Source organism: Glycine max, chromosome 6 (assembly GCF_000004515.6).
Source record: "Glycine max cultivar Williams 82 chromosome 6, Glycine_max_v4.0, whole genome shotgun sequence".
Lineage (NCBI taxonomy): Eukaryota > Viridiplantae > Streptophyta > Magnoliopsida > Fabales > Fabaceae > Glycine > Glycine max.
The window spans coordinates 5,213,953-5,240,859 of NC_038242.2; the positions used below are offsets into that span (position 1 = coordinate 5,213,953).

The following is a 26,907-nucleotide window of genomic DNA, read 5'->3' on the forward strand; positions in this document are numbered from 1 at the left end:
GGCTAGAGTTAGATGGGAAAGTAAAACTTATTTAATTGGTACCATATACAAATTCATTTTTTATATTTTTTATCATTTATTTTTCATTATACCCTTTCTCTTCTTTCCTCTCTCTTGTTTCTCCTTTTTCCTTTCATCTTCTCTGCAAAATCTTTAAGGTTAAGAATAAAATCTCAATACTTAATTCAACAACTATGATCTTAATACTATAATTATGCAAGGTTTCAACACAGCAAATACTCATTTTCCATTCCACTACAATCACCCCCAAAATACTACAATAGCAATACAACCACCGTCTCCATGAACAACAATAACAAACCCTCCACCACAAACCAAAATAGCAAATCATGCAAACAACAATGTGAACAGAAACATAATCTTATTGGGGACCTACAACCGTGAGGAGAGTTTGTGTGTGTTGTAACCGAAGGTGATCCATTGTTGTCACACACAACAATGCCCCTTTTCTAAACATGCATATTTTCATTTTTCTTCTTCTAGTCCGATCTCACCCTTCACTTGTGCACAAATTTATTTACTCATAGTTGTGCAGTCAAAATAAGAAACTCCCCTTCCCAGCGGTGGCAGGCGTCAACCTCCTCAATGAATTGTCGTTGCATGTTTTTTTTTTTTTTTGAAGGGAGAGGGGGAGACGTGAGAGCAGATGAGCAACAATAAGAGGTTAAAAAAGAGGAAGAAAATGAAAAGAGTAAATCTGTGCCAAAGTTAAAAGGTGGATGGAAAAGGAGAGGAGAAGAAGGGAAGAGAAAGGGAAGAAAGAGTAAGAGAGAAGACAAAAAGGGCAAGTTAGGAAAAATAACAAAAAAAATAAATGAAATAAAAAAAGAAAGAAAAGTTTGAACAATTGATTTAAAATTAACTAAATCTAACGGTTATGAAATGATCATGATAACTTTCACACGGTACCAAAAGAGATTTATTTTGGCATCCTAGCCTCCACTTCTTGTATATTGTGAACATTTTAAGGTAAAGAATTTTTTTTAAAAAAAAACATTGTATAAATAAACGGCAAAGAAGGGTTGACCAATAATAGAGAAGCTTTGGATTCATGGCAGCCTTCTCAACCACTACAGGTTTGCCACTAAACTCCTCAAACAAATTATTGAATAAATTATAAGTACTTGCACAATCAAAGTCCTTAAGATACTTTGCTTTTGGTCAATCTCTATGGTACAACAAAGTCGTAATATATATACGGCTTTTATCCCGTTAGCTTCTCCATATACTTTATTAGACAAAGTAAACAACAATATTTTTGAAGATGAAGGTTGTGCTACTATCATTTATTTTTAATAATAAATTAGCCATCATACTGGTTATATATATTAGATAAATATTTGTATTGTTCCCGCTACACTACTGACTACACATATCATAGGCATCAAATCCTTTATAAAATGCCAAGTTGGGCTTGTCTTCCTTCCAGGCTGAACCCATGCTACGTAAGCTATGAATTAATGAAGCTTCGTTTGATAATCACGTCACGTGTAGATTTTGCGGACATGGCCAATGTTTCTTCACTAGTAGCGTTACCACATGTCCTGTTAGAAATCGTGTGGAGTCATTTCAAATGATACATCAATAATTGCTTTATGAGAATGCATGTGGAGTACATGTGCCATTATAGAAACTCTGACCCTATTGTCTCTACGAAACTTTGCATTTGATGCAAAACTTTACCAAAGGTGTGGCAGATGCGTGTTGCTGATGAAGTGCAGAATTGAACAGTTTTAAATCTTTCTTAATAATACTTTTATTTACTAAATAAAATATTAATTTTGTATAGTAAAATATTAAGTATATTTATTTATTTTTAATAATTTTAACAAAACTTAGTATAAAAAGTAGCATTACTAATTAAAATTTCGAATATAAAATACAAAGTCAAAACTCTCCTAATGTCTTTTATTTTCATCATTTGCGAGTATTAAGAACTGAAGTCTTACATTAACGAAACGAAACTTTACCATTTAAACCAAGAGCAGTGTGTAAGTTAGCTCTCTCTTCTCCGAACTGTATAGTTTACCAAAGAAAATAATAAAAAATCATGTAGCATAAATTATGGTAGAATTCGCATACCCGGTTATGCAAAACAGTGATCCCGTTTGTAAGCAAACCATAACAGAGTATACTTTAAATATTCGGTTATTTTTTAATAAATCTCTTCATAATCACTTTTAGGAGAATAAAATTCTCTCAAACTAAAATCAACTTACACATATAAGTTAGCTTCTATAAATTAACTTAAAGCATAAACTAGTTTTAGCTTATAAGATAAACTTATTTCAGTTTCTTTTCTCATTTTCTTGTCCTATAAATTTATCCAAACATGGAAAAGTTTATTTTCAAGGCAAATTTTTGGACAGGGGACTACAATTTTTTATTTATTATTTTTTCATAAAATAAACATAACAGTACAAAGGGCATATCTCAGTATCATTACATGATATAGAAGGTTACAATGACAAGTTCAAAAAAAAAAAATGAAGCTTAAAAAGCTAGGGCTTTGGTAGTAAAAAACAACCCATCCCAACGGGAAAAGATTGTGATGACAGACCAGGATAACTTGCTGCCATGACCAACGCCCCTGAGGACAAAGGCTTCATAACTCTGAAGAACTGCCAAAGTAAACCAAGACAACACCACATAAACTGGAACTTCAACATGCCCCTTGACTAAAACTTAAGACCCAAAAATCACGTAAAGAACATAAGCTCAAATACGTGAAAAATTGGGTAAACACCACTGGACAGACTCGATAAATGTACTGCTGCAAAGAAACGAGGACAAGGAAACACATGGTGGCAAAACCGATACAAAGCAGAGCTAAAAACATCAGGTGCCAACACTAGAAAAAAAGATACCTAACTCCAGAACTCGGTAACTATGCTCGCAGAGATAAACAGCCATATTTTAAAAGTGGCATCTCATCAACGGAGTGCCAAAAAATTTGTAACAGATTTCCAATTAATGGAAACCTGCAAAAAAGAGGTTTAAATATAACTGTTATCCTCTGGAAAAAGAGAACCGACTACTAGACGACCAAGATCCATCGTGAATGAACCCAAAAACACTAACGAGCAACACTAACTATAAAAGCTGCTGAGGCATTTCCTGTTCAGTAGAGGATGTCACACATGCAGAGATGTTCCTGAAGCTTGTTGACAGAGCGGCTGCTGATTCCTTTGCAACGCTTGATATTTAATCCAGCAAGGGAACAGCCCATTTTTTTCAAGGCAGGCACGCTCTTGTCTGAAACCAATGCACAACCTGCCAAAGAAAGTACCTCAAGGTTAATCTGCTTTCCGCGTGCAAGGGCTGCGATACCTGTATCAGTGATTGCACACCTGGAAACATCGAGATCAGCAAGCAATGGGCAACTGCCTGCAATTGCCATCAAGCTAGCATCACCAACTCTTTTACAACCATCAAGGCTTAGCACCTCGAGAGTCCATCCATGTGAGTTGACCATGGACAAAACTACTCTGTCTGAAAGATTTACACAGCCATTTAGATTAACTTTAACCAGACCAGCCTCAGAGCTCTCCAGCAATGGAAGAAACCCTGCATCTGTTACTCCCTGAAGTCCACTCAATTCAACATGCTGAAGCCGAGGACACAGCTTTCCAAGTAAGGCAAGGTTAGCATTGCCAAATCCAGGGCAGTCATGGATTGTTAATGACCAAATTGATTCAGAAGGAGATATTGCTGGCAAATCCATATTGAGATCTTTGATCCCATAGCAGCTAATCAGAGTAAGAACCTTCAATTTTGCACCACAGTTAAAAAAGACACCAAAGAGCCCAATTTGGGTAATTCTGTGGCACTCTTGCAATTGCAGGCTCTCAACTGATGGAGCAGCCCTGGCAAATGATACTAATCCCTTGTCTGACAGAAAAGCACTCTTACGAAGCTTCAAGTTTTGCACATTTGGACAACCCCTTCCAATAGCTTCAAGCCCAACATCTGTCACTCCTTGGCAGCAATTGATTGTGATTGAAGTTAGTTTCTGCAGTCCGTGGCCATTACCCATAACCCAGAACCCTTTCTCGCTGACATTTGGGAGGCAACTTAGGACAAGATCGGTAACTGCAACACCATAATGCCCAATCACTGCTAGAGAGAGATCAGAAACAGTCAGTGACTCAAGCTTCACCTTTGTTAGAGCAAAAGAAGCTGAAGACAAGAGGCCAGCAACTCCCTGATCACCAACCCCGGAGCAATTCTTGATTGAGATTGACCTCAGATTGGGACACTTCCCAATAGCTTGTAGACCTTCATTACCAATGTTGGGACATGACTCTATGGATAACTCAGCCAGATTCGGACAGTTCTTCGCAACTGCTATTAAAGTCTTGTCAGAAATATTAGGACACTTGCATAGGTCAAGCTTCTCTAACTGATGGCACCCACTAGCAATCTCAATCAGGCCTACATCACCAACAGTAGCGACATCCCATAGAGAGCAAACCTTTAGAGAAGGACACCCATGAGCAATTGCCTTGAGACCTACATTAGTCACCCCACGATCTGAATTGCATCCACGAATTGTAAGCTTCCCCAACCCTCCTCGAGAGGCTGTCCCAACGGCAATGGCAGCAAGTCTAACATCTGTTGCCTTCTTTCCCTCCAAGCTTCGGGATAGGTATCCTTCGTCACTAATTTCCTGGTTTTCATTTCCAGTACTTCCGTAGCTGTGGATTTCAGTCTTGCAAATACTGCTCAGAAGCATAAGCCAGCGCTTGGATACAGAAGCACAGACACTCCTATCTTGGCCTGCAGGCAGCCTTCTAAGGATCTCAAAGAGGCATTCATCTGGCAAAGATTCAATAGATGTCTTTGGCTTCTGCTTCTGCTCAAACCATTCTCCGCTGATATCAAATGGAACACTGAAGCGAGACCTCTTCTGAAGAGGAAGGTAAACATCAACTTGACGGCCAAGAGACAAGAAGAGACATGGTTCCTTCGGGTTAGGATAAATAGGGCCCCCATGGTAGAAATCATCATTTCCTGAAAAACCAAGCATGTCCAAGGTCAAGATCGCGACAAAAATATGAATATAAAAAATAAAGATAGGTAAATTCCCACAAGTAAAACCACAGAAAGGATCTATTCTATGAGTGACAGATTTCAACAAACAATAGAAATCATATATTTTCATCGAGCCTCTAAAGGCAACAGCGGGCTCAGGTTAACTCTGAACAAAATTGCTGATCTCACTCAAAAGTTGAACCTTCTGCTTAAGTGATCTAAAAAACAAGATCCAATTTCCAGTAAAGACCACTAATATTGAATACCACACCAACAAAAATTCTCCTTTGTACACAAGATTAGCTACAAAACAGTTGAACCTTCGGCTAAGTGATCCCAGAAAACAAGATCCATTTTCCACAAAACACCAATAACTACTACCAAAAAAAATACCCTTTGGCCCATATTTTTCCAATCTGAATTATTTTCCCATCTCTCATCAGATCCACCATAAAAGACAAGATATTCAAAGAATTCATCACTCAAAACCCAAATAATAATTTTTGACCAACCAAACAACAAAACAAACATAAATAACCCAAACTTCGATTTCATATCTAAGGCAGCCTCCAAATAACAACCACATCCAGTCACAGAATTCAAACAAACACAAACACAACAGCCAGACCTATGAATCGGGAAAAACATGCGATCAAACAAAAAAACTTACCGGTAAAGCTGAAAACTTTAGACATGGGCACGGTTCAAAAAACCCAGGGAGGTGAAATCTGCTCTGTTCCACACAAAAGAAGGCTCCAAATACAGCAAAGAATAAGAGGGCAACGGCAAAGAAGAACTCGTGAGAGCAAAAATGCATGAGAGAGAGGGTGGAAACCCTATGAGATAGGGCAAAAAAAAAAGAGAGAGAAAGAAAGTGGTGGAAAGAGAAAATGAAGGCCTTGGGGTAGTGAAAGAGAGGCTTTTTATTGCAAGTGGAAACAAACAGACTCGGGTACACTGAATGGGAACGTTCCCAAGTGCAATGTATCTGAACATACAAAGTGGGGTTTTCTTCGTATTATTCTCCCACCAAATGAATACCAGAAACCACATACATATAGTGGTTTTCTTTTTCTTTTCCCCTTATTTTCATATCTTGTCTGGTTGGGGATGTTTGGCTGAACGAAGGTTGGACAAGTTATTATTTTGGAAAGGTATGATAATTAAAAAAAGTTATGCATAAAAATTGAATATAATATTAAAAAATTTATAATACTTATACATTTTATTTAATTAATTGAGTTAGATTTTATAGGTATAATAATTAATCTAAATAATATAATTTCTCTATGTAGTAATAACTTTAGTGTGTGTTTGGATTGATTTGATATACTTGATTTTGAATTAAATTAATTTTAAAAAATTAATTATAATCATAATTAATTATGAATAATATAATTTTTGTTTGTATAAGTTAAAAAAATTAACTTTTTAAGAGGATGTTGTTTGGATACTTTGAATTAAGATTGATTTTGAGTGTCTATGACCAAAATGGGTTTTAAAATTTATATACTCTTTTTTATTATAATTATTTTTTAAGCATATTATAATTAGTTATATATTAATTGATTTATGTTAAATAGGCATAAATAAAATTAAGAGAATATATATATATATATATATATATATATATATATATATATATATATATATATAATATGCTAAGTTGCTAACTTTTGAGATAGAACCACATCCCTTATAAAACATTAAAGTTGGATTAAATAGGTATTAAAAATATTAAATTAGCATAAGCATTAAACATAAATGATCTAAACTAAAAAGTAGAAACAAGAAACATAATATATGCATGAGCTTATTGATGTGAGAATAAATTAGAAAAATTTTAACTAAAGTTTGTTTTAGTTGAAGTAGAACTTACTCCTACTTACTTTAATTTCACTATAATTTTGTTAGAAGTGATAAATATATAAATTTGTACAATAATTTATACAATATTATATTTTGTCTTTATTTCTCTCATTCATCTTATTGTTTATTGCATTTCATAATTAAATTGTATCTTTATTTTTTTTCTTTATCTCTTTTAGTTGTATATTTTGTTATACAAGTATAATTTTTCAAAAAAAAAAATCATCAAAATTAATCCTACTAAAATAACCAAACATACAAAAATTTTGGTCAAAACCCACCTCATCCTAGTTCACCATGATTTTTAAGCCAATTCAAACTCACACTTAGTACTTGGATTCTTGTTTATCCGTTAACCTAATTTTAGGTAAATGCTTATATATTTATTTCAATTTTAAGTTTATTTTTTAAAATTAGTTATGAATTTAATTTGGATTCATGATTTTTTAAAATAAAACTTAACCAAAATACACCCTTAATGTTGCATATTACTTTCTCTGAACTCAGATATAACAAAAAAAAAAATGACTAAATTTAGTGGACTGAAATATAAGCATTTTTTTCCTAATTTAATCTTATTTAATGTTATTATTCTAAAAATACTTTTAAGTTAATTCAAAATGTGAGATGAGCACTATTTCCAATAAACATTACATGGTTAAGGATAGTTTACGAAATATAATTTTTATATGAAATAAAAAATTAAATAAATTTAACTAATATTCTTAATCATCGTAAAATTAAGTAAAACCAAAATAGGAGACATTATTCTAATTTTGATTACACGTTTATTATGTTTATCCCCCCTAATATTTCCTCCATGAGTTTCAAATGCATTACTTAATCCCAAAACATGTGAACTTTGGATTTTTAATAATTTTTAAACAATTAAGGTGAATTAATATAATGTATAAGGAGTGTCGGTGTAATATTTTTTACACAATTAAAGAAGTTAGTGTAGATAAAAAAAACGTGTTTTTTTATAATTTCACAAAATCTCATTAATGCTAAATGTAATTTACTAAAAATAATATTCAATATGCATTTTAGAAGTTCATAATTTCATTCATTTTTACCGGTATTTATTTACAAGGCAGGTTCAATGAACATGAAGACATGAAGGAAAAATTAAAAATTAATTCTTTTATTGAAATAAATTAATGAAGTTAATTAATTCATTCATTCATTTTTACAAGTTTTTTATTTACAGAGTAGGCTCAACGAACATGGACACATAGAGGAAAACTAAAAAATGAAATATGATTTATAGTTTTAATGAAGGGGTTAAATATCTTTTTTTGTCTTTGTAATTTTTTTTTTCATTTTTATCCTGTAATTTTTTTGGTGTTTGTCTTTGTAAAATGTGTTAAATCCTTAAAATTAAGGATGAATCCATAAATATTTTCTAATTGAGGAAAAATACTAGTTTATAATATTTTTTAAAAAAAGTATTAATTTAAAACTTTTATAAAATACATGATCATGGTAAAAATTTAAATTATTTAAGCTTCTAGAAATTACAATTGGGTCAATGTGTGTGTCTGTGTTGCTTGTTTGTTTAAAAGATAAAATAATAAAATAGTATCAATTTATTATCTCTTATAATTTTTTATATGTATTTATAAAAACAGTTCATATTATGCGAGTGACATCTATTTTTTTTATGGGGGTAATTTTCTTATCTAATATATTTAAGTAAAAAGAAAAAGGAGGCAATTGCCCCCACAGGGCTTGAGGTGGATACATCCCTGCTTAAAATGTTTTAGATAATGTTTTGATTAAAAAATATTTTGAATAGTGAAAAAAATATTATCAAACACTTTAAGGATAAAAAATAAAACAAATATATTTTATAATGACTAAAAAGAAATAAAAATTTTCAGGGAAAAAAATAAAATAAAAATTAAATTGTAGGAATAAAAAAGTATCTAAGCCTTTAACGAAACTAAAAATATAAATTTAATAAAATAAGTTTACTATTTATTCCATTTTTAATGAATTTAATTTATTTATTTTCTATAAAAAAATTGATTCATTTATTTATTATATTTATTCATTCAATTATTTAATAAATATTTTAAATATAAAAGTATAAAAAAATTCAAGTTGGAAACTAGTGTTATAAAGAATGTTACTCGTAATAATTTTTTCAAAAAATACTATAAATTGTTAATAAAAAATTATTTACTGAACAAACAATTTTTTCAGCTAATAAAAAAGTTAGATGCTAATTAAAATAATTTATGAAACATAACCTAAATTAATTTAAAAACATGGGAACTTAATTTTTGATTTCATGCCATCCAAAATAAGTTTTGATACTGAAGTTAAATAATGATATGGATTCCATACCAGAAAAATAATAAATAAAAACGTAAAAAAAAGTAAATTATATACTAATATCTCTTTAAATTTTATGAAATTACACAATTTTTTTCTTGTTTTTTTAATATTTACATCAAGTTCCCTTACAGGAAAATATGTTGTAATGTTTTTTTTTAAATAATTAAGATAAATTAATGATATATAAGGAGTGTCAGTGTAATATTTTCTAAGTAATTAAAGAAGTGTAAGGATAAAAAAAATAGCATGGAAAACTTATGTAATTTCACAAAATCTCATTAGTGCCTAATGCAATTCACTAAAAATAATATTCAACATGCATGTTAGAAGTTCATGATTTCATTCATTTTTACAGGTATTTATTTACAGGGCAAGTTCAATGAACATGGAGACATAAAGTAAAGTTTAAAAATGATATCTTCTAATGAAATAAATAAATGAAGTTAATTAAGTCATTAATTTTTACAAGTTTTTATTTACAGAGTAGGCTCAACGAACATGGAGACATAAATGAAATTTTAAAAAAGAGATATGATTTATAGTTTTAATGAAATAATAAATTTATTATTTATTTTAGTTTTAATGAATTTAATTTATTTATTTAGTTTTTTAAATATAAAATAATACATTTATATATTTAATGAAATAAATTAATGGAGTTAATTAATTCATTCATTTTTTACAAGTATAATGGAATATTTATTATTTATTTTAGTTTTTGAAATATAAAAGAATTTAATCAACATGTACTCAAAGTATAAAATAACCATTTCACATTGTCAACTAATTAGCCCGAACTCAAATTCTAAAATATTAAATATAAATGAATCCTAAAATTATATTCTTAAATTTTATATAATTGTCTCGTTAGTTGGTTGTTTATATGCATTAATTTTTTTTGTATCTATTAAATATTTATACTTAGATATAAAAATTAAAGATTTAAATATATTTTGAGGCTTTATAATTTAGCATTTTTTGGTTTTTTGTTCTTGTAACTTTTTATTTATTTATTTTTAGTCATTAAAAATTATATTTGTTTTATTTTTCGTCTTTAAAACACTTTAAATAATACTTTTAACAATGAAACAATATTATTTAAAGTGTTATAAAAATAAAAAATAAAAAATATATAATTTACAATGATTAAAAACAAAAAAAATTACAAGGATAAAAAATAAATAAAAAATACTAAATTACAAAAGACTAAAAATATATTTAAACCAAAAATAAATAATTAAAATTGACCGACTATACAATTTAGAAGCTAAGTAACTTGTGAGTTGTGATATGGAAATATAATTTTCTCGTTAGTAAGTCTGTTCATATGAGGTTGATTATTCATAGATATGGTTGGAAGAAATTCAGAGAAAAGAAGGTATGGTTGAGGAAAAGAAACTGAAAGGAAAAGTAACGAGAGAGAGAGAAAAAAAAGGAGTAAAAAATGAAATGATTTTAAAAGATTTTTCAGTATTTTGTTAGTCAAGGGACATATGTTTTATATGATTTTCACTTTGTTCATATATGTAACTTTTTGTTCCTTAAAATTACACAAGTAATTTAGTTTTTTTTTCCCCTCTTGAGAAAGGATGTAATGTAAGTATTCACTGATCGTTCTCTCTCGGGTTGGCACGTATTCTTTTGTATTTCCAAATTCCAGGTTCGTTGCATGGAGGTAAAGATCACCACACCATCCTTTGTTTTTTATACGAGTATTTTGCATGCCAACTAATTTTGACCCAAACTTGGACTTTCCTTTAATTAAAATTAAAATACCAATCATGATCTTTCACCCCCACAATCATGCAATGCACTTGGATTATTATCAGAGCATAATATAAACATAAAGTGATCCCCTTTTCCCTTATCCTCGAATATTGTCGTCCACTAGGGTTAATATATAGCTCGCAAGTCATTTCCCTTCTTGAAATCGCAACCTTGGACCTAGGGCTGAAAATTCAATATTCCAATATCTTTCGTGCAATGTTGCCAACTCATCCAAAATTCGCAAGTGTGTGCTGTGTACCTGCTCTATTTGAATATTCTAAGGTATCATCACTTGCTTCTTTGCAATGCTTTTTTATCCCCCTTATTATTTTTTTTTATTGTTCCCCCCTTTTAGGTTAATGATAATTGTATATTTCAATATGAACAAATAAAAATTAATTTAAAAATTTATAAAAGTTAATTTATGAGAAAATCATTAACTAATTTATTTATTTTTATATTGTGACTCTGAGATTTTATTCTCAAACATGGGCTATTTTCTATTTAATTTTATACACATGATTTAGTATTGATTTTTTTTATATTTTAAAATTAACAATTACGTTATGACTGTGATTGTCATTATTCCCATGATCAAATTATTGTTATTATCATTACTACTGTGTCTACCGTGATGCTTTTTTTTTTTTTTTGAATTTGTCTCCGATATATATATATATATATATATATATATATATATATATATATATATATATATGTATTGATGCGGAAGATACAACTTATCTATAAAAAAGAGTGTTGATTCCATAACCATGGTAGAGTAATTGGCGTTGAGAGGAACAGCGACTATTCCACAGAAAATATACATCGAAAACAAAATGTCGTACAAGCCTTTGTTTCTTATCCACAGGAAAAATCAAACAGCATGCGCTATATGAAGATAATTAAATAGATGAATGAGAACCACAGAGTTTGTAGGGTTACTAATTAAACCATTCGTTCCCGCAGATAATATTGCTATTATTGAGATTATGAGTGACAGACAGGTTTGAAGCTCGTAATGGTACAGGGGGCAATCAATGCCCACAATCATCCTCATCTTATGTCAATGTTCTTTCTGGAACGCATCCTTTTACTACTATTTAGTGGTAATACTTTTAATTTTAAATACAATAAAATACTTGATCATATTTTCTTTAGTCATGTAACTAATTGTTTCAAAACATAAAATACTTTACTAAAAATGAATATTTGCAATTAATTTTAAAGTATGTATGTTGGGACGAATTCAAGGGGGAAAGGCATGAGCCTTGCTCCTCCCTCAAGATCTTTTTTATATATAAGATTTTTTTTTTGGAAAAAGTATTAATATAAAAAAATGAATAAGGGAAATATAATGTTGAGTTGATGCTTTCTTAATTCTACATCAAATAAAGTAATACTATATGATTTATCCATATTTTATTTTAAAGAGTTCAAATTATTCATCTTTTAAAGTATATCCTGAAAAGTTAATTATTTGGGAAAATAAAAAATAATGAAGCACTAAACATGCCCAATAGCAAGAAGGCAGAAGCTGAAAGTTTGTGAGATATCTCAGCAAGCTTCAATGCTAGCTGTCGGGTACCTAAAGAAGTTAAAGGCGTGGATGTAATTTTTATAAGATTTAATTATTAATTAGTTCCTTCAATTAATCTTTATATAATTTGAGTTCTTATTTTCTAAAATAAAATATTTTGAATTCAATCTACCCTTATATAAATTTAGTTTAAATAAATTATCACACATATATAACTAAGGGTAAATTTTATTTTTTTTTATATATACGATCCTCATACATGTAAAGTTTATATATTAAATTTTTAAGAAGTAATTTAGTTGAAAGCAAAGGACACATGTTAATTGGACACAAACATTCCTGCATCAACTCTAGTTCTTGAGCACCTTATATTACCATACTAGTAATTATTAAAACACGTTTAAATCAAGAAACATGTTAACTGGCCTTTAGGTCCAATTTGGAGGCTACAGGGGCTCACGATTATTTATTCTGCAGTTCTCTCTTTCACACCACTTTTGGTGATTTTTTTTTTCTTTTATTTACAAAATCATATTCAACGTAACTACATGCTAAAAACTTAAATTCAAGACTAGTATTAATTAAGCTAGAATAACTTGATCTTAATATATTCACATACATGTTATAATACCCTTTAGGTGTTTTTGTCACACGCTGCCGTATATTTTGTCTCACTCTCCTTATCTTGTTCGATTCAAAGGTGCTTGGGCTCTTGCAAATGCTGCATATGAAAGCAACATATTATAATTTCAAACATGTTTCTAAACAATAATTATAAGTTTACAACTTTATTTTTCAATATACACATTTTTATTTTATAGAAGTCAAATTCTTACTATTAATTGCACTACCAACACAAAATTATTAACGAATAACTTGCATCATAAAACTTATTATATTTATGTTATTTAATTTTATTATTTTAACTGATTTTCTATGTAAAACATTTTTAGTTTGTAAAAGAAGATCATTTGACATTCTAATGGAATGTGTACATTTTTTGAAGATAAAAATAAACATAAAAAGTACAAAGTAAACATAAAGGACAGGGTATGAAAAAATTGTAATTGTTTTAGGCTTTAATAGGTATATATGAATTGTGTGTGTGAAAGTTTTTATGTTGTTAACCAATAAAAAATTACCATTCCTGTGATTTTAAATGTGATTATTATAAAAGTCAATAAATATATATATGCTTGTGATTGAATGATAGTATTTCAGATATTTACAGTATAAGTGTATGTATTTTTTTTTAATTTTTATTTTACTGCTTCAAAAATAGTACGTGGTAAGATAATAAGATAAAATGCTTCTTGTATTTTGAAAATAATTAGTATTTTGACAAATTTAAAATGCGTGTGTGAGCGTAATATGATGTAAATGAAAATATTTAACGTTGGATAGAAATTTATAACGTGGAACTGTAAGATGATTCATTTTTTTTATATAGCACTGTAAGATGAAAATATTAAACTTTTATTCCTCAATTTAACTCTCTAGTTTTTGCGGATGAAAGTTTGGTATGTTAAGAATGAAAGTTGGCAATTTATGAAATACAGAAACAAAAAAGTGAAATATTTAAAAATTAAGGACAAAAACTAAAGATTATCAATTTTAAGTAGACAAGAAAGACCATTAACCCAGAAATAATAGTCTTCACCCCCTAACAAAATAGCAGAAGTCCCGGCAAAGTTAATTTCTTCAATTTGTTAGTTGACAATGCTTCTGTTTGTTGGGAGCTAGTATTCACACTAACAAAATGGCTTTTCTCACTGCCCACAAGTTTTCTTTTACTAATTTCAAAAAATACCCTTCTCACGTAAACATGTTTGTGTTATTCACTGGTACAACAAAATTATATTTTCATTTCATATAATTGGGATAAAAAAGAAATTAAAATAACAAAAATACGATTTTATTATACTGTTTATATTATTTAATGGAAGAATGAAAAAAATTAAACAACAAAAACATGATTTTGTTATATACTAGAGTGGAGTGCATAGATTTTAATGATATACGGTGGCATGGTACCACATAGAACTTGTTGGTGTCCCTCACCACCATAATCTTAGATTTGGACATCAGTGTTGGTGGATGTTCGGATCTGGACGGGAAAGGGTGGAACGACACCATGATGCTATGACGGGGAAAGTGCCGTGACAATGGAGTTGTTTGGGGTGAGAAAATGGAAATGGAAAGTTGGGGTGGGGAGAGTTGCTGAACAATGAGAGGAGAAGGGGACAGGGTGTGGGGTTAGTAACTCCTCCATTTGTTTTCCCAAAGTTTAGTTTGGGCCGGTTGTTCCTCTCAGTGTTTTGGGTTGAAACTTGCACATAGGCCCAATAGTATGCCATTAGCAAGTCCATTAACAACTTGCAGAGTTTGTTAGGTATTTTAAGTTTTTAACATTTTGTTTTTGAGGGTAGGTATTTTAACTTCATACTTACTATAGTATTTTTTTTCCTTTCATAAAATGAATATATGTATGCTATGATGTAAATTTAAACACTGCCTCTTTGTTTAAACTTTAATTTTTTTTAGAATAAACACTTTTTATATAAGTATTTTTTAAGAAGAAATAAAATTTATTTTTTAAAATAAATAAAAAATTGTTTTTTAATAAAAATAATTTAGATTAGCACATTAAAAAAATAAAAAACTTTATTTTATTAAAATAAATCCTTATATCAACAAATTTTAAACAAACTCACCAAAAATTCTATTGAATTATTATAATTTTTTTTATAGAGGTATGATATCAATTAGACTAAAAAATGCTACCAACAACATAAATACCTCAACTGGTAAGAAGCCCAAGGCCCCAATTATGCAGGCGATGAGTCCGTTTCTTGGAAATTCATCTCCTCTTGGCATTACGAATTGGTAAGTCTCTTACAAATCCATTTATTAACAGGAAAATAAAAAATGTTGGATGTGAAAAAAAAACCACTGGGTGCACAAAGAAATTCCCGCCACTTTAACAGCTAATTCCAATTAAAACAAGATGAAACGTCAGATTTTGAAAGTGACACTCCTAGTCCTAATTTAGAACGCATATAGATTCTGCTTCTGCTTGAGGTGAATTTGCCAGTATCCTTATTCCTTGGAACTTTGATTTCTGAGATCGGGTCTTGTACTATACAAAATTAAAAAAAGGTGGTAGTCTTCTGCAAGAAACAAATCCGCGTTTTGATGGTAGAATTTTACTTTCATGCTAATAAATTCATTTTCTCGTTTGTTATAAGTTTTTTTTTTTTAATCAAAGTTTAATAATTTATATCGAATTATTGCTAGTTGCTTTCATGACAAAAACTGAAACCATAATACAAACTGCTAGTCCTTCTGTCGTGTCAGTTCTTAAATATCAGCAATTAGGACAGAAGCTTGGATCAGCTGAAGCATGAAATTAACATAGATAGGATCCTTTTTGTTGCAGATGATTTGCCTAGGGTGAAATATATTTTTAATTTCCAAGATTAAATATGATTTTAGTCTTCTAATTTTTTTATTGGTTTTAATTTTCATTTTTTTAAGAAAAAAAGTAGTTCTAATTACCATTTATTAATGACGCAAACATGTCACCTTAAAATGGTTATTAACGTGACACAATTAGATATATACCACTTCATCATTAGGTGATAATAAGGACATTTTTTTTATATATATAAAAAATATGAGGACCTAACTGGCTAACTCAATAAAACAAATCTTCAAAATAAAATAAAAACTCTATAAAACAAATTGGAGAACTATAACTAAACTATATATACAAGAACAAGAACTAAAAACATATTCATACGTCTATGAATCACCTTAGTCAGAGAATTATACAAATGATGTAATATATTTTTTTATCAAAACACAATTTGGTGTAAATATACTTCACGTAGAAATGACGCCCCCGGAAGAAAAAGCAAAACCAATTAGTTAAGAGTTTCCCCATTTAGCCTAAGAAAAAAAAAATTAGCCCATGTATGTACAACAATCCAGTGGGGTTATAGTAGGATGAACAAATTCTACCTCCCTTTCCCTCTCCTAAGAAAATCTCTAAGGAAAAAAAAAACCTGATTTGTCTGCTTAGTCATATAGGCCTTCCATCTCCCAAATATCAACAAGAAAGTCAACCATTTCCTGCCAGGTATGATATTATAATCAGTTAGGGGCATGCATTTACTGATTCCCTTGTACATGAATATCAACAGAAAATAACCAAGTTATAATGCAACAATGAGAATAAATCTTTTCATGTTCAAATTTTATATAACAAAGTCATGTGCTTGTCTCTATTTCTTTCTTGATAGACATTAAATGAGTGGGGCTTTATAAAAATAATTAAAGAGAGAAATAGATGCAAAACTTGTGTATATGAGAGGTGACAATCCAATGAATGCAGGAACTTACTCCAAGAGGAATTGGCCGGTGAAAAGGCTTGTTGGTCCCCATTAGACTCTCATAGGTGGCATTCCAACTGTAAATCAAAAACTCTAGAATTAGAATCTGACAAACATTTTGAAAGTGACTTTGATCACTGGATTGAATGCTATAGCTATATAGACCAATTCCACCTCTCCAATTTCCTATTTGTATTGAAAATGATCTTGCACCTGATCCGTGCATATCTTACTTACTGTGGAAGATTTTTATGGTCAAAAGAATCAAATTCCCACTAATCAATGCAATACTATCGATCTGCCTTGCAAAATGTTCATTCTAGATTCTACAGTTCAATAGTTAAGACTCGCTGAAGAAAGCTTATATATATTTATTTACCTTATTATAGGTTCTCCAACTTGTTTCTTATTCTCACGCCTTCTATTTCCAACCCACTGTCGCCTCATCTGGTTCCAGAGAAGAAGACCTGCATACATTGTAATAATAATCAGCTGGAGATATGCAAAAAAATGTAAAATATGCAAGAATGAAAGAAATATCCTACAGTAGATGCAGATCAAGGAAAATCCTGAAAAGTAGTTTTTAACTTCAAGTTCCATAAATGGAAATTACTTGTAATTAAAGAGATTACATCGGGATGAAAGAAAAATAGAAAACACAGTTTACAAGAAAATGTACAAAGAGAAAGGAGTATATAACAAGGCAATATGACAATCAGTGTCTGTGTAACCAACTTGCCTAAGGGAGAGACAAGAGAATGAAAAAAAAGAAAAGCATAAAGTGGCAGCTGCATTTTGCAGAACCAGTGTTAAAAGTGTGGAATTCATGCTATTTCAGGGCAGTGGAATTGTAACTGTTTCTCCAGGGTTAAGATGTTGAATTTCAAAGTTCCATGAAAATATTAAGATACCCGACAGTTGGCAAATATGTCTGGCAAGATTGTTTCCGCATCAGAGAAAATGGTTACCAGGATGATACAAGATTACAAGCACCCTTTGATAACGTATGAGACTAACTAATAAGCCAACAGAGATAATAGATAAGCAGACTATAACAGAATACTTGCCATGATTGACATATTCAGGAGAATCAATCTGAATGTCAGCACTACTTTGAGGATCAGAAGGTATGCCAATTGATGAGATGCTTTTCTGGGACTGAAGTGCACCCTGATCTATTTCAAATGCACTGCTGCTCCAAAAATCTTCTGATCTGTTGTCTTTGTTTGTTGATTGGCCTTTAGGATTTGGGAAGCATCCCAGACAACCTCTGCTCTGTTACAAAGCAGGTTTAACCACAAGCTTGATTAACACTAATTATTAGCTATAATTATCCTACAAGCTTGGATTAAAAGAAGACGATGTTGTGAAAAAGAGTTGCAGGAACCAGTTAAAAATCAAGTTGAACAATACAACCTAGCATTAGGGGTTCACTCCATTTACTGTATTTTAGTTCTCATTAGACCTAATCAATACATATACCTTTGAGGTAAAGTAAAACAGAGAGAATGCAGCAGCCTAATTTGAGGTTCTTTTTTTTGGATCGACAAATGTTAATTGTTAGATTTTGTTAGAATGTTAGTGGGAGGGATTCGAACATGCAACCTCTCTCTCTCCCTTTCTCCCTTCAATCACCAAGCCAACCTTATATCTCCGCCTAATTTGAGGGTATATTCACTTATAAATTATTATGGTATGATATTTTATGTTGGAGGCTTTCTCAGGTCAACTAGCATACTGAACAAATATGAACTTCCTCTTATAACTTGTGTGTCTTTCTCCTTTGCATTATAAGAACAGGTTTTGTATTTCAGTTTTTCTGTTTACAGACTATATAGTCAATGCCTACTAGTTTCCAGGTATTCATTAACTGACTCATTTAATTAAATCAGCAGTTCTTTTTATAAATTTGTTTTAAATTATAAACTATCTATGATAACTATTTCCTGCACATATAGATAAAAAGAAACAACCTCTCGCTACAGCATTTTAGGATAAAAAATGTGGAAAATGATAAAGGGACCTGCTATATGTTGGAATGAACAAAAAATTCACATGGACAGCAAGAGAGAATAATCAAGGGGCTATCAATTAAGTTAGAATCAATAAGCAAAGATAGAACAAGAAACCAACCCAGGATTAAGGTAAGAGGCCAGGAATATAACATCAGGTTCACATTTAAAACCTTAGGAGATGCTCAGAAACAACTTCTTTGTCTTTTATTTCTATTTTATCTACCAAAATCCGTGATATTTAGCAGAAAGATACAACTTATAAAATGGTAAGAAGATGTCTGCAATTTGAGCAACAATAAATTTGCTGAAATTAAATAATGAAATAATTTCTCCTTACACTGAAAAGGTCCCAGAAATTGGGGCCTTATCTGTTCCATTGCAGAAAGCAGAAGGACCAAAGCAAGCATGGGAAAACAGTAAAAATGAACAACAGCTTTCTTTGCGGAGCATCTTCTCAATTGAGTTAACAAGCAGCACCTAAAATACTATGAAACCCTATAGGGGCAGTGAAATTCTATGTTTCATATTACCAGCTTCAGAAGAATACAAGGAAAGAGTAGCAAACTGTAAAGCCCCATCAATTTTCCCTGATCACCAGATCTCACACTTGCTTAGAAAGCAAGCAAGTACAAAGAAAGATTCCCATATATAATTTAAACAATTACTAAAAACTAAAGAGAAAGATCTTAAAACTAAATTACCCAGAAGAGGCAAAACAGTATAAAAACATCAAACTTTAGTTTCATAGAATTAGAAAAGTATATAAAATCTTACATCCCAATTCACCCAGGAATCTGAGCAAACTACATATCTATTAAAGGGATCTCCTTAAGGTTTAGTCAAATTGGGAAGAACATACAAGCATATTGATGTGAAAAATTCAATCTTTTTTAATTTTTTATTTTCTGGGACCAATGAAACAAAGAGAGAGAGAGAGAGAACAAATAAGTTACCCCATGCAAGCGAGAATCTGACAGAGCCAAGGTGGAACACATCCACAGATATGCATTTATGGAAGTCCGAGCAGAGATCTGTCACCGAAAATTCTGAATCCAGGACGAAGATCATTCAAGAACCAGCATGCACAATTTTCTTTCTTTCTTTTTTTTTTCTTTCTTTTTTTTAAAATGAAAATTGAAAAGGCAGAGAATCACTTATCTCAGAATTTTATAAAGCAAAGTAGTACTAGCAAATAATAAACGGGGACAAGAGCCTTTATTCTAGTTGTTTGGTTCTTTGATTTATTAAGATAATAAATTAATGGTAGTAAAGGATAAATATTGGAACAGAATCCACCAACTAATGCAGTAAGAAACCTCAAATTCTGCCTGTTTGGTTACACAAGCGAACCGTTTTATGTCAAAATGGCTTCAAAACAGAGTGATTAACTAAAGAAACCTCAAAGATGACAATGACATGCACGAAGGAAAATTCAGTGTCCCTTCCCGAAATCAAGGGGTTTTTTTGCCCTGTTTATTTTCAAACCTTAGATAAGTTCAAAGGAATTTTGTGCCCTCAAATTGGAAATAGAAACGGGTAAGTTAACAACATTCTTTTCTTTTCTTCAAATTTTCTTTTAGAATGTTAACGAGAATCTTTAGATCGATGATTAATAAGTTAAAGGTATTTTTTATATATATAAAAAAAGTATTACTAACGTATCTTGTCGTCTTATCATATATATATTTTTTTAAAAAATATTTATTGACTTAACTAGGATCTTAAAAATATCAATTAATAATATTTTTTGGGGCCTTTTCAACTCAAATTTTGTCATATTGTTCGGAAACATATTTTTCTTTGTGTTTTTACAAAATTAAATACAATAATATAAATATATTGTGAGTATTATTCTTTTATTAAAATTAATATTTCATTGTGGTAAAACAGTTACACAAATAGTACCCATATTATATAAAAGAAAAGTGAGAAGCTCAAATTCTTCAATTCCTTTTTACCATGAAACAACGGGTGTATGGATAATATGATAAAAAAAAAAATTGAGTGTGAATTAAGTTTTTTAATGGACATATGTTATGATATGTTAGGGACGAGAACACCTCATCACTTTAACCCCTATGTCATCCTTATGACTGTGAAAAAAATCAAGTGCTCTACTTAGAAACAAGACGTTACATTTATTATTGTACAAATGGTAATAGCAATTATTTGTATGAATATACATTCAAATTTTCACCACCCTCTTCGCAACAAGAAATTACATGGTTTGACATTTTAAACTTTTTATCTCTTGGTAAGATGGGATAGTTTCCTTCACATGTACAATACAATCTAGGTGGTGAGAATTGGACGAAGGTAAACTGATTGGGAGCCCAAAATCTTAGCCTTGGTGTCAGGAAAATGTTCTAGCCCTTGAAGGATCGTTATTGCTCCATTGTTGGTTACTTCTATGGGGTAGCGCATGAGGTGGTGAAATTCTCTATACTCATCAAAAGTTTCCTTAGAGTATATGTCCCAATTGGTTTCAGCAAGATGATTCACAAGCCTGATGCAGTCCACACTTTCTGGATTGTCGAAGATGTTTGTATCCCCATGATCCCCAAGGTGCTCACACCATAGTGCACGCCTAAATCCATATATTTGTCCTCTGGGTGCCCCATTATATGCTATATGACGTGGTTGGAATGCACCCATTGCAATCTCAGTGTCTCTTTCTCCATCCATTGATCTCTGGTTTATGTTGGCAGATCCAATTATAATGTATTCATCATCAACTGAAGGAAGCAACAGTCACCACAACTTGTTAATTTCATATCATGACCAAATATGAAAGGATGGAAAAATGTAACTACATAGAAAATATGTGAAAGAGTTTAATTTCTACACTAAATTCTTTACATTGTTAATTAATAAGAAACTATATTAAGTACGACATCTAAAGTAATTATTGTAAAACTCAGCAAATTGGTCATATATCACAAAGTACTTTAGATTGGAAGTCTTACCTATCATCATCTTGGCATGAACATAGATCATGAATCGCCTAGCCTTTTGTGCTCTAGCATAATCAGTATCAGGCTCTGGTGCCTCAGTAGGAGTATATTCCATATCCTTCTTACCCTCACGGTTTCCAAGGCAGAAAAAGGTCAAGTAGTCCCTTGGATTGGCTTGAATTCTTTTTCTCTGAATGGCTTTGGCTATATCAGCATACATCATCTCCATTGTTCTCCTTTGCCAGTCTAATATTGCCTGAACTGAACCACTCTCAGGTATGCCTTCTGGCCACATTGGTATAACAACATACACTGAAAACCTCTCCCCTGCTTCAATCTTGCTAACAATCTTCAATGACAGCTCCTTTGGTATAAGATGCAAAGCACCAATATCCTCAACCACAATATCAGATGCTTGCCAACCATATGAACTCCCTAGGAAATACTGGTTTTCAATGTAGATAAAGTTTTTGGCTCGCCGAATAGCGCTTATATAAGCATCTTGAATGCTTCTATCAATGATGTTATCTTTTCCACTAACAAGGCCTAACTCAGCCGCTTCTTCTGGGTCAGGGGGAAAGCCAGAAGCAGCACCACCATCAATGGATCTGAACAACTGAACATTCCATGTCTCATTTTCATTTGTTGTCACCACCGTGGATCGAGGGACAAAGTACTCATCAAGCTTGCTTGAAGAGAATAGGAGCTGATTTCCAACCTGCTTCTCCCACCTTTGTTGAAAATTGTACAAAACATCCCAAGCAACAGACCCTTCTAACTTGCAATGAATGTCATGCCATGGCTCTCTTGGACCACCTTTCTTGATGGAAGCACCAGGGAAATTTGGCTGATGGAAATCATCTTTATGCACTGTGTCCAAAGTTGAAAATAGAGGATGTTCCTGAGTATCATATCTCCCATCACAAAGATCAATGCCACCTACAAAGCTTACTATTGTTCTCTTTTGTCCTTGTTGTCCCATAGCAACTTGGGTGTCAACAACTATAGTCTTTTGGTGATGAGTGAACATTGTTGAAGTTTCAAAACCTTGCACTATGCTTTTCCCATCATCTGGGTTCCGTGGACACAAAACACATTTCACCTTTGTGTTTTTGAAGTAATCAGCAGTTTCTTGATCATGAGTTGCCATCAAGCCATCTTTCTTGAAATCTGGCACAGAGGTTCTGTCATCCCAAACAAGCATAAGAACCTTGACACCTTCCTCAGCTTTCATCTTGAGCAGTTCCCCAAGGGTGATTCTTGTTGTAGGCTTCATTGGGTCCCTAATCAAGGTTATTTCACTGTACACAGACCAACCAGTTATATAAATAAAGTTCCTAGCATCCATAATGGCATTATAAATATCTTCCCAACATTTCCTATGCTCATAAGGTTTTCCTCCTGACAAGGGGATCCATGGCACAAAACCATCTGAGACATGAGCATCTTGGTACAAAGTAACTTTGCAACCATTTTTTTGACTAAAGAAGGTGTGAGGAACTCCTTGAAACCTTGGACTCCTTATTCCTTGAGACCAGTTTATGTCATTCCTAACACTAGAGAATTGCATTTTAACATGGATTTTAGACTCACTTGGTATAGGGTTATGATCCTCGTCTAAAATTTGGACCCATTCGTCCACTATGTTGCCATTCACAACTTGCTCAACTGGGACATAAGCTCTTCCAATTAGAGTTGCATCAATTGGATCTTTTTGTTTGACAGTGAATATAACATGGGAGATCAAATGGGCACAGTATACGTGAAAGGTCTCGTCCCACGTGGGGTTGGAGGATTGATCATTTAACAATTTAGTCCTTCCAACCCTTGCCTTATCTAAATCAATTGTTGCATAGAGACCCGTCTCCACAAACTGTGCGAAACATTATTACCACAAGTCGAGAATTAGACTCATTAGCTAGAAGGAAATATATTTTATTTATGGCGCTTAAAATAAAATGTCAAATAGTTTAAAGCAAATTATGTCAAGAATTAAGATACTACCTCTGGCTGGCATTGGCATTGACAGAGAAAACAACTCTTGAGTTGGGAAAGAAATCTCTTCCCCACGCTTCTACTTGTACCCTTGTTTACAAAATTTGAAACCAGACATGAAAAAAAACACAATAAAACTTCAGATAATTCTTTTCACCAGAACAGATACTAGACTATATTGACACCTACTGAAGTAGTTCATATTATGATGACGAATTCTTTAGAAATAAATTGTAAGAACTAATTAATAAATATCATACAACTATGCACATAATTAGAAGGCAAAGCTTATTGTTAAAGAAGCTTTAGTCCATCTACATTAATTAAACTGGAAATAAGTTGAGTTGTGGTATGTACCAACTTACTATTAGTTGAGCTTTTTTTTTTTTGGTTTTAATTAACTCCTAGATTTACATTACAGTATGACAGATTAAATTCGACAAGGAAAAGACTAGTAATTTCTCTTACACATGGTTTGATATTGACCGCATTTCCTTTTTTTCTCTCATCGATTGAGTGTAAATAAAGAGGAAAGAAAGGAAAATGAAGAATGTAAAATTGAAATACCAAATTTTCTTTTTTATTTGAGAGGAAAAATAATATTTTTTTTAACACCTACAAGAAAAAACTTACCCCAAAGTGCATAAAATAGAGTGGGACAAACTCTCTCTTCCTTTTTCAATTTTAAAAAAGTTAAACAAAAAAAATAATATCAAGAAAAAATTAATGAAGTAAAACGTTTAATAAAAATGCATATAATTTATTTATTTTACTATTTTTTTCTATTCAACAAAATTTTCAAATTTTTCTTAATTATTTCCATCCATTTAAATTAAAGATTTTTTTTTACTTGTTATGTTTTTATCCTCCCCATTTGTTTTTAATTTGACTTCTAATCTAAACAGAACATTAATATTTACAGTCATTAGTCTAGGACTGTAACTATGTTGATGAAAGAATAGAACACGAGGGGAGTTTTTCAATTAAGGCACCTTGCTGCAGAGGTTAAGATTGCAGTCGTTGAGAGTTGGTAGTGTGTCGACCTCGTATATGATCACATCGAGCCTCCCGTGCAGCAAATGCGGCATTATGTTATACTATTATGTTTGATCTCCCTTCCTGTTTTGTGAGGAAAAAGAAAAGAAAAGAAAATAAGTGTAATATAGTTTTAGCTTTTAGTTTCCACAACAGAACACATGCATGCTACAGATTTTATGAAATAGCCAAAATCAATGATACACTACAATGCAAAAGGGAAGTTAAAAACGTTCTTACGTGGAAATGGAGGTTAAGGATTGGAAAATGTTGACGATGGTACCGTCCTTATGATGAAGGGCTCTTACGCCTTAATGTGATGCATTTATATGCAGAGAAGTGGAGATGATGGGAACTGAAAAGGAGGATATGACCCATATTGTGTCTTAATTATCAAGCAAGGATATACTGTGTAAAACCATAACTTTGAAGATTAATAGAGATTCTTTTGCAATTTCTCAACTTGGAATTAGTTCCCGCCTTAACATTCAAGGAAGAGTATTCTATGAAGGAGGCTTAGGTTTCCATTGGATTATGATAGACTATTTTAGTGGGACCTGGATAGGTTAGAATGTCTCAAACGTTGGATTTGGATAGATGTGTTATGAAATATATTCCTAAGTTTAAAAGTATTTCAATCAAGCAAAAAGTTAACAGAGCAAAGAGCATAACATGCTGTGACTTATGTCTTTTTTTTTTTTTTTTTGAGACCGTTGTTCTTGTTAAGGTAAGAATTTTGCCATGCGTCTAACGTATTGAAACTTGAAAGGAGTCCCAGTCACGAAAAGATCACACAAAATCTAGGCACCGTCCTGCGTGAGAATGAGGACTATTATTTGTTAGTCTTTACAAAACGATGTTAGTTAAGTAATTAAAAAAAAATATTATAGTCAAAATATAAGAATTATTCAATATTTACTATTTAAATAGCCAAAAAAGCTAACTAAAACCACTTTGTTAAATTCACAATAATTGAAATATTTTATAATCGGTAAATAGTTAATTTATAGCAAAGTGAAAAAAATGATGTTCAATTTTTTAATCAATCATTAAAGACTTGGGTAAATTAATTATTAATTTTAAAATATATTTTTTTTGAAAAAAACTTAATAGTTTCTCACTAAATTTATTGTTGTCTCAAAAAATACGCATTGACAATTCTCAATCTAGTCCAATAAGATGGTCTAAAAAAGGTGGGTATGACTAGGTACACCAGCTTTATTATTTGTATACTCAACATTTTTTGTTAATTTTAAAATTATCCTGTGTTGAAGGTACACGAGTTCATGATTGATCTGTATGTTTAAATTAAACTTACAAATGACATGATTCGTATAAAATATACGGATCATGTAATCCGTAAGTATAATTTAAACATACGGATCAAGTTGATCCGTATGATTTGTACGGATGAACTTGATCCGGTTGATCCATATGACTCATCCGGATCAATTTGAGTGAAGGACATTTTCACCCATTTACTTAAAATGTTGGGTGCACCTAACATCACCAAAAAAGGTAAGTGCAAGCCCAAGAACATTGAAACTATTCCTCAGATCTTAGGATGAGCCAAGGGTGGCTATATACTCTCAAATATAAGATGAAGTTAGATAATAGTATCATAGATTTTATTTAAATAATAAGATGCTGATACATGGATAGATAGTGAATGAAATATTTGAGTATTAATTTTATTATTTATTTTCTCTTTTTCTCTTCCTCTAATTTAGCAGTAGCATTAGGGTTATTTTCTTTCCTATCAGAGGCCCCTTCTTTCTCAAGTCCAAGATTCATTTCAGATTAGCCTTTCCAGATTGAAAGAGGGTGTTGTTGGCTGATATTTTTGGGGTACAAGAAGAAATACCCCTTAGTCGCATTAGGTGATTTTGAGCTACTTTCATTACAACCAACTAGTCAAAGCAATTTACAGGCAGTGTCTA

The 26,907-nt window shown here is 31.4% G+C and overlaps 3 protein-coding genes across 4 annotated transcripts; all 3 read right to left on the reverse strand.

Moving 5' to 3' along the window:
- Positions 1–2,433: 2,433 nt before the first annotated feature.
- On the reverse strand, positions 2,434–6,070 carry GRR1 (putative EIN3-binding F-box protein). Its single transcript, NM_001348943.1, has 2 exons — positions 5,726–6,070; positions 2,434–5,034 (listed from the first exon to the last, which is right to left on the reverse strand). The coding sequence occupies exons 1-2, from the start codon at positions 5,748–5,750 to the stop codon at positions 3,143–3,145; spliced, it is 1,917 nt and encodes a 638-aa protein (NP_001335872.1). The 5' UTR covers positions 5,751–6,070; the 3' UTR covers positions 2,434–3,142.
- Positions 6,071–16,312: 10,242 nt separating this feature from the next.
- Positions 16,313–20,458, reverse strand: LOC100499896 (uncharacterized). 2 transcript variants are annotated; one of them, XM_006580875.4, is made up of 5 exons: positions 19,937–20,458; positions 18,036–18,243; positions 17,348–17,435; positions 16,979–17,045; positions 16,313–16,708 (listed from the first exon to the last, which is right to left on the reverse strand). In XM_006580875.4, exons 1-5 carry the CDS (start codon positions 19,976–19,978, stop codon positions 16,655–16,657), a joined length of 459 nt encoding a protein of 152 aa, XP_006580938.1. In that variant the 5' UTR covers positions 19,979–20,458; the 3' UTR covers positions 16,313–16,654. The 2 variants fall into 2 exon arrangements, with proteins under 2 accessions (XP_006580938.1, NP_001237589.1); NM_001250660.2 differs by having other exon boundaries at positions 16,431–16,708; positions 18,036–18,238; positions 19,937–20,170.
- Positions 20,459–21,104: 646 nt separating this feature from the next.
- On the reverse strand, positions 21,105–25,313 carry LOC100791688 (phospholipase D alpha 1). The gene is made up of 5 exons (XM_006581294.3): positions 25,208–25,313; positions 24,925–25,051; positions 23,942–24,022; positions 21,950–23,810; positions 21,105–21,718 (listed from the first exon to the last, which is right to left on the reverse strand). Exons 2-5 carry the CDS (start codon positions 25,018–25,020, stop codon positions 21,276–21,278), a joined length of 2,481 nt encoding a protein of 826 aa, XP_006581357.1. The 5' UTR covers positions 25,021–25,051; positions 25,208–25,313; the 3' UTR covers positions 21,105–21,275.
- Positions 25,314–26,907: the final 1,594 nt, after the last annotated feature.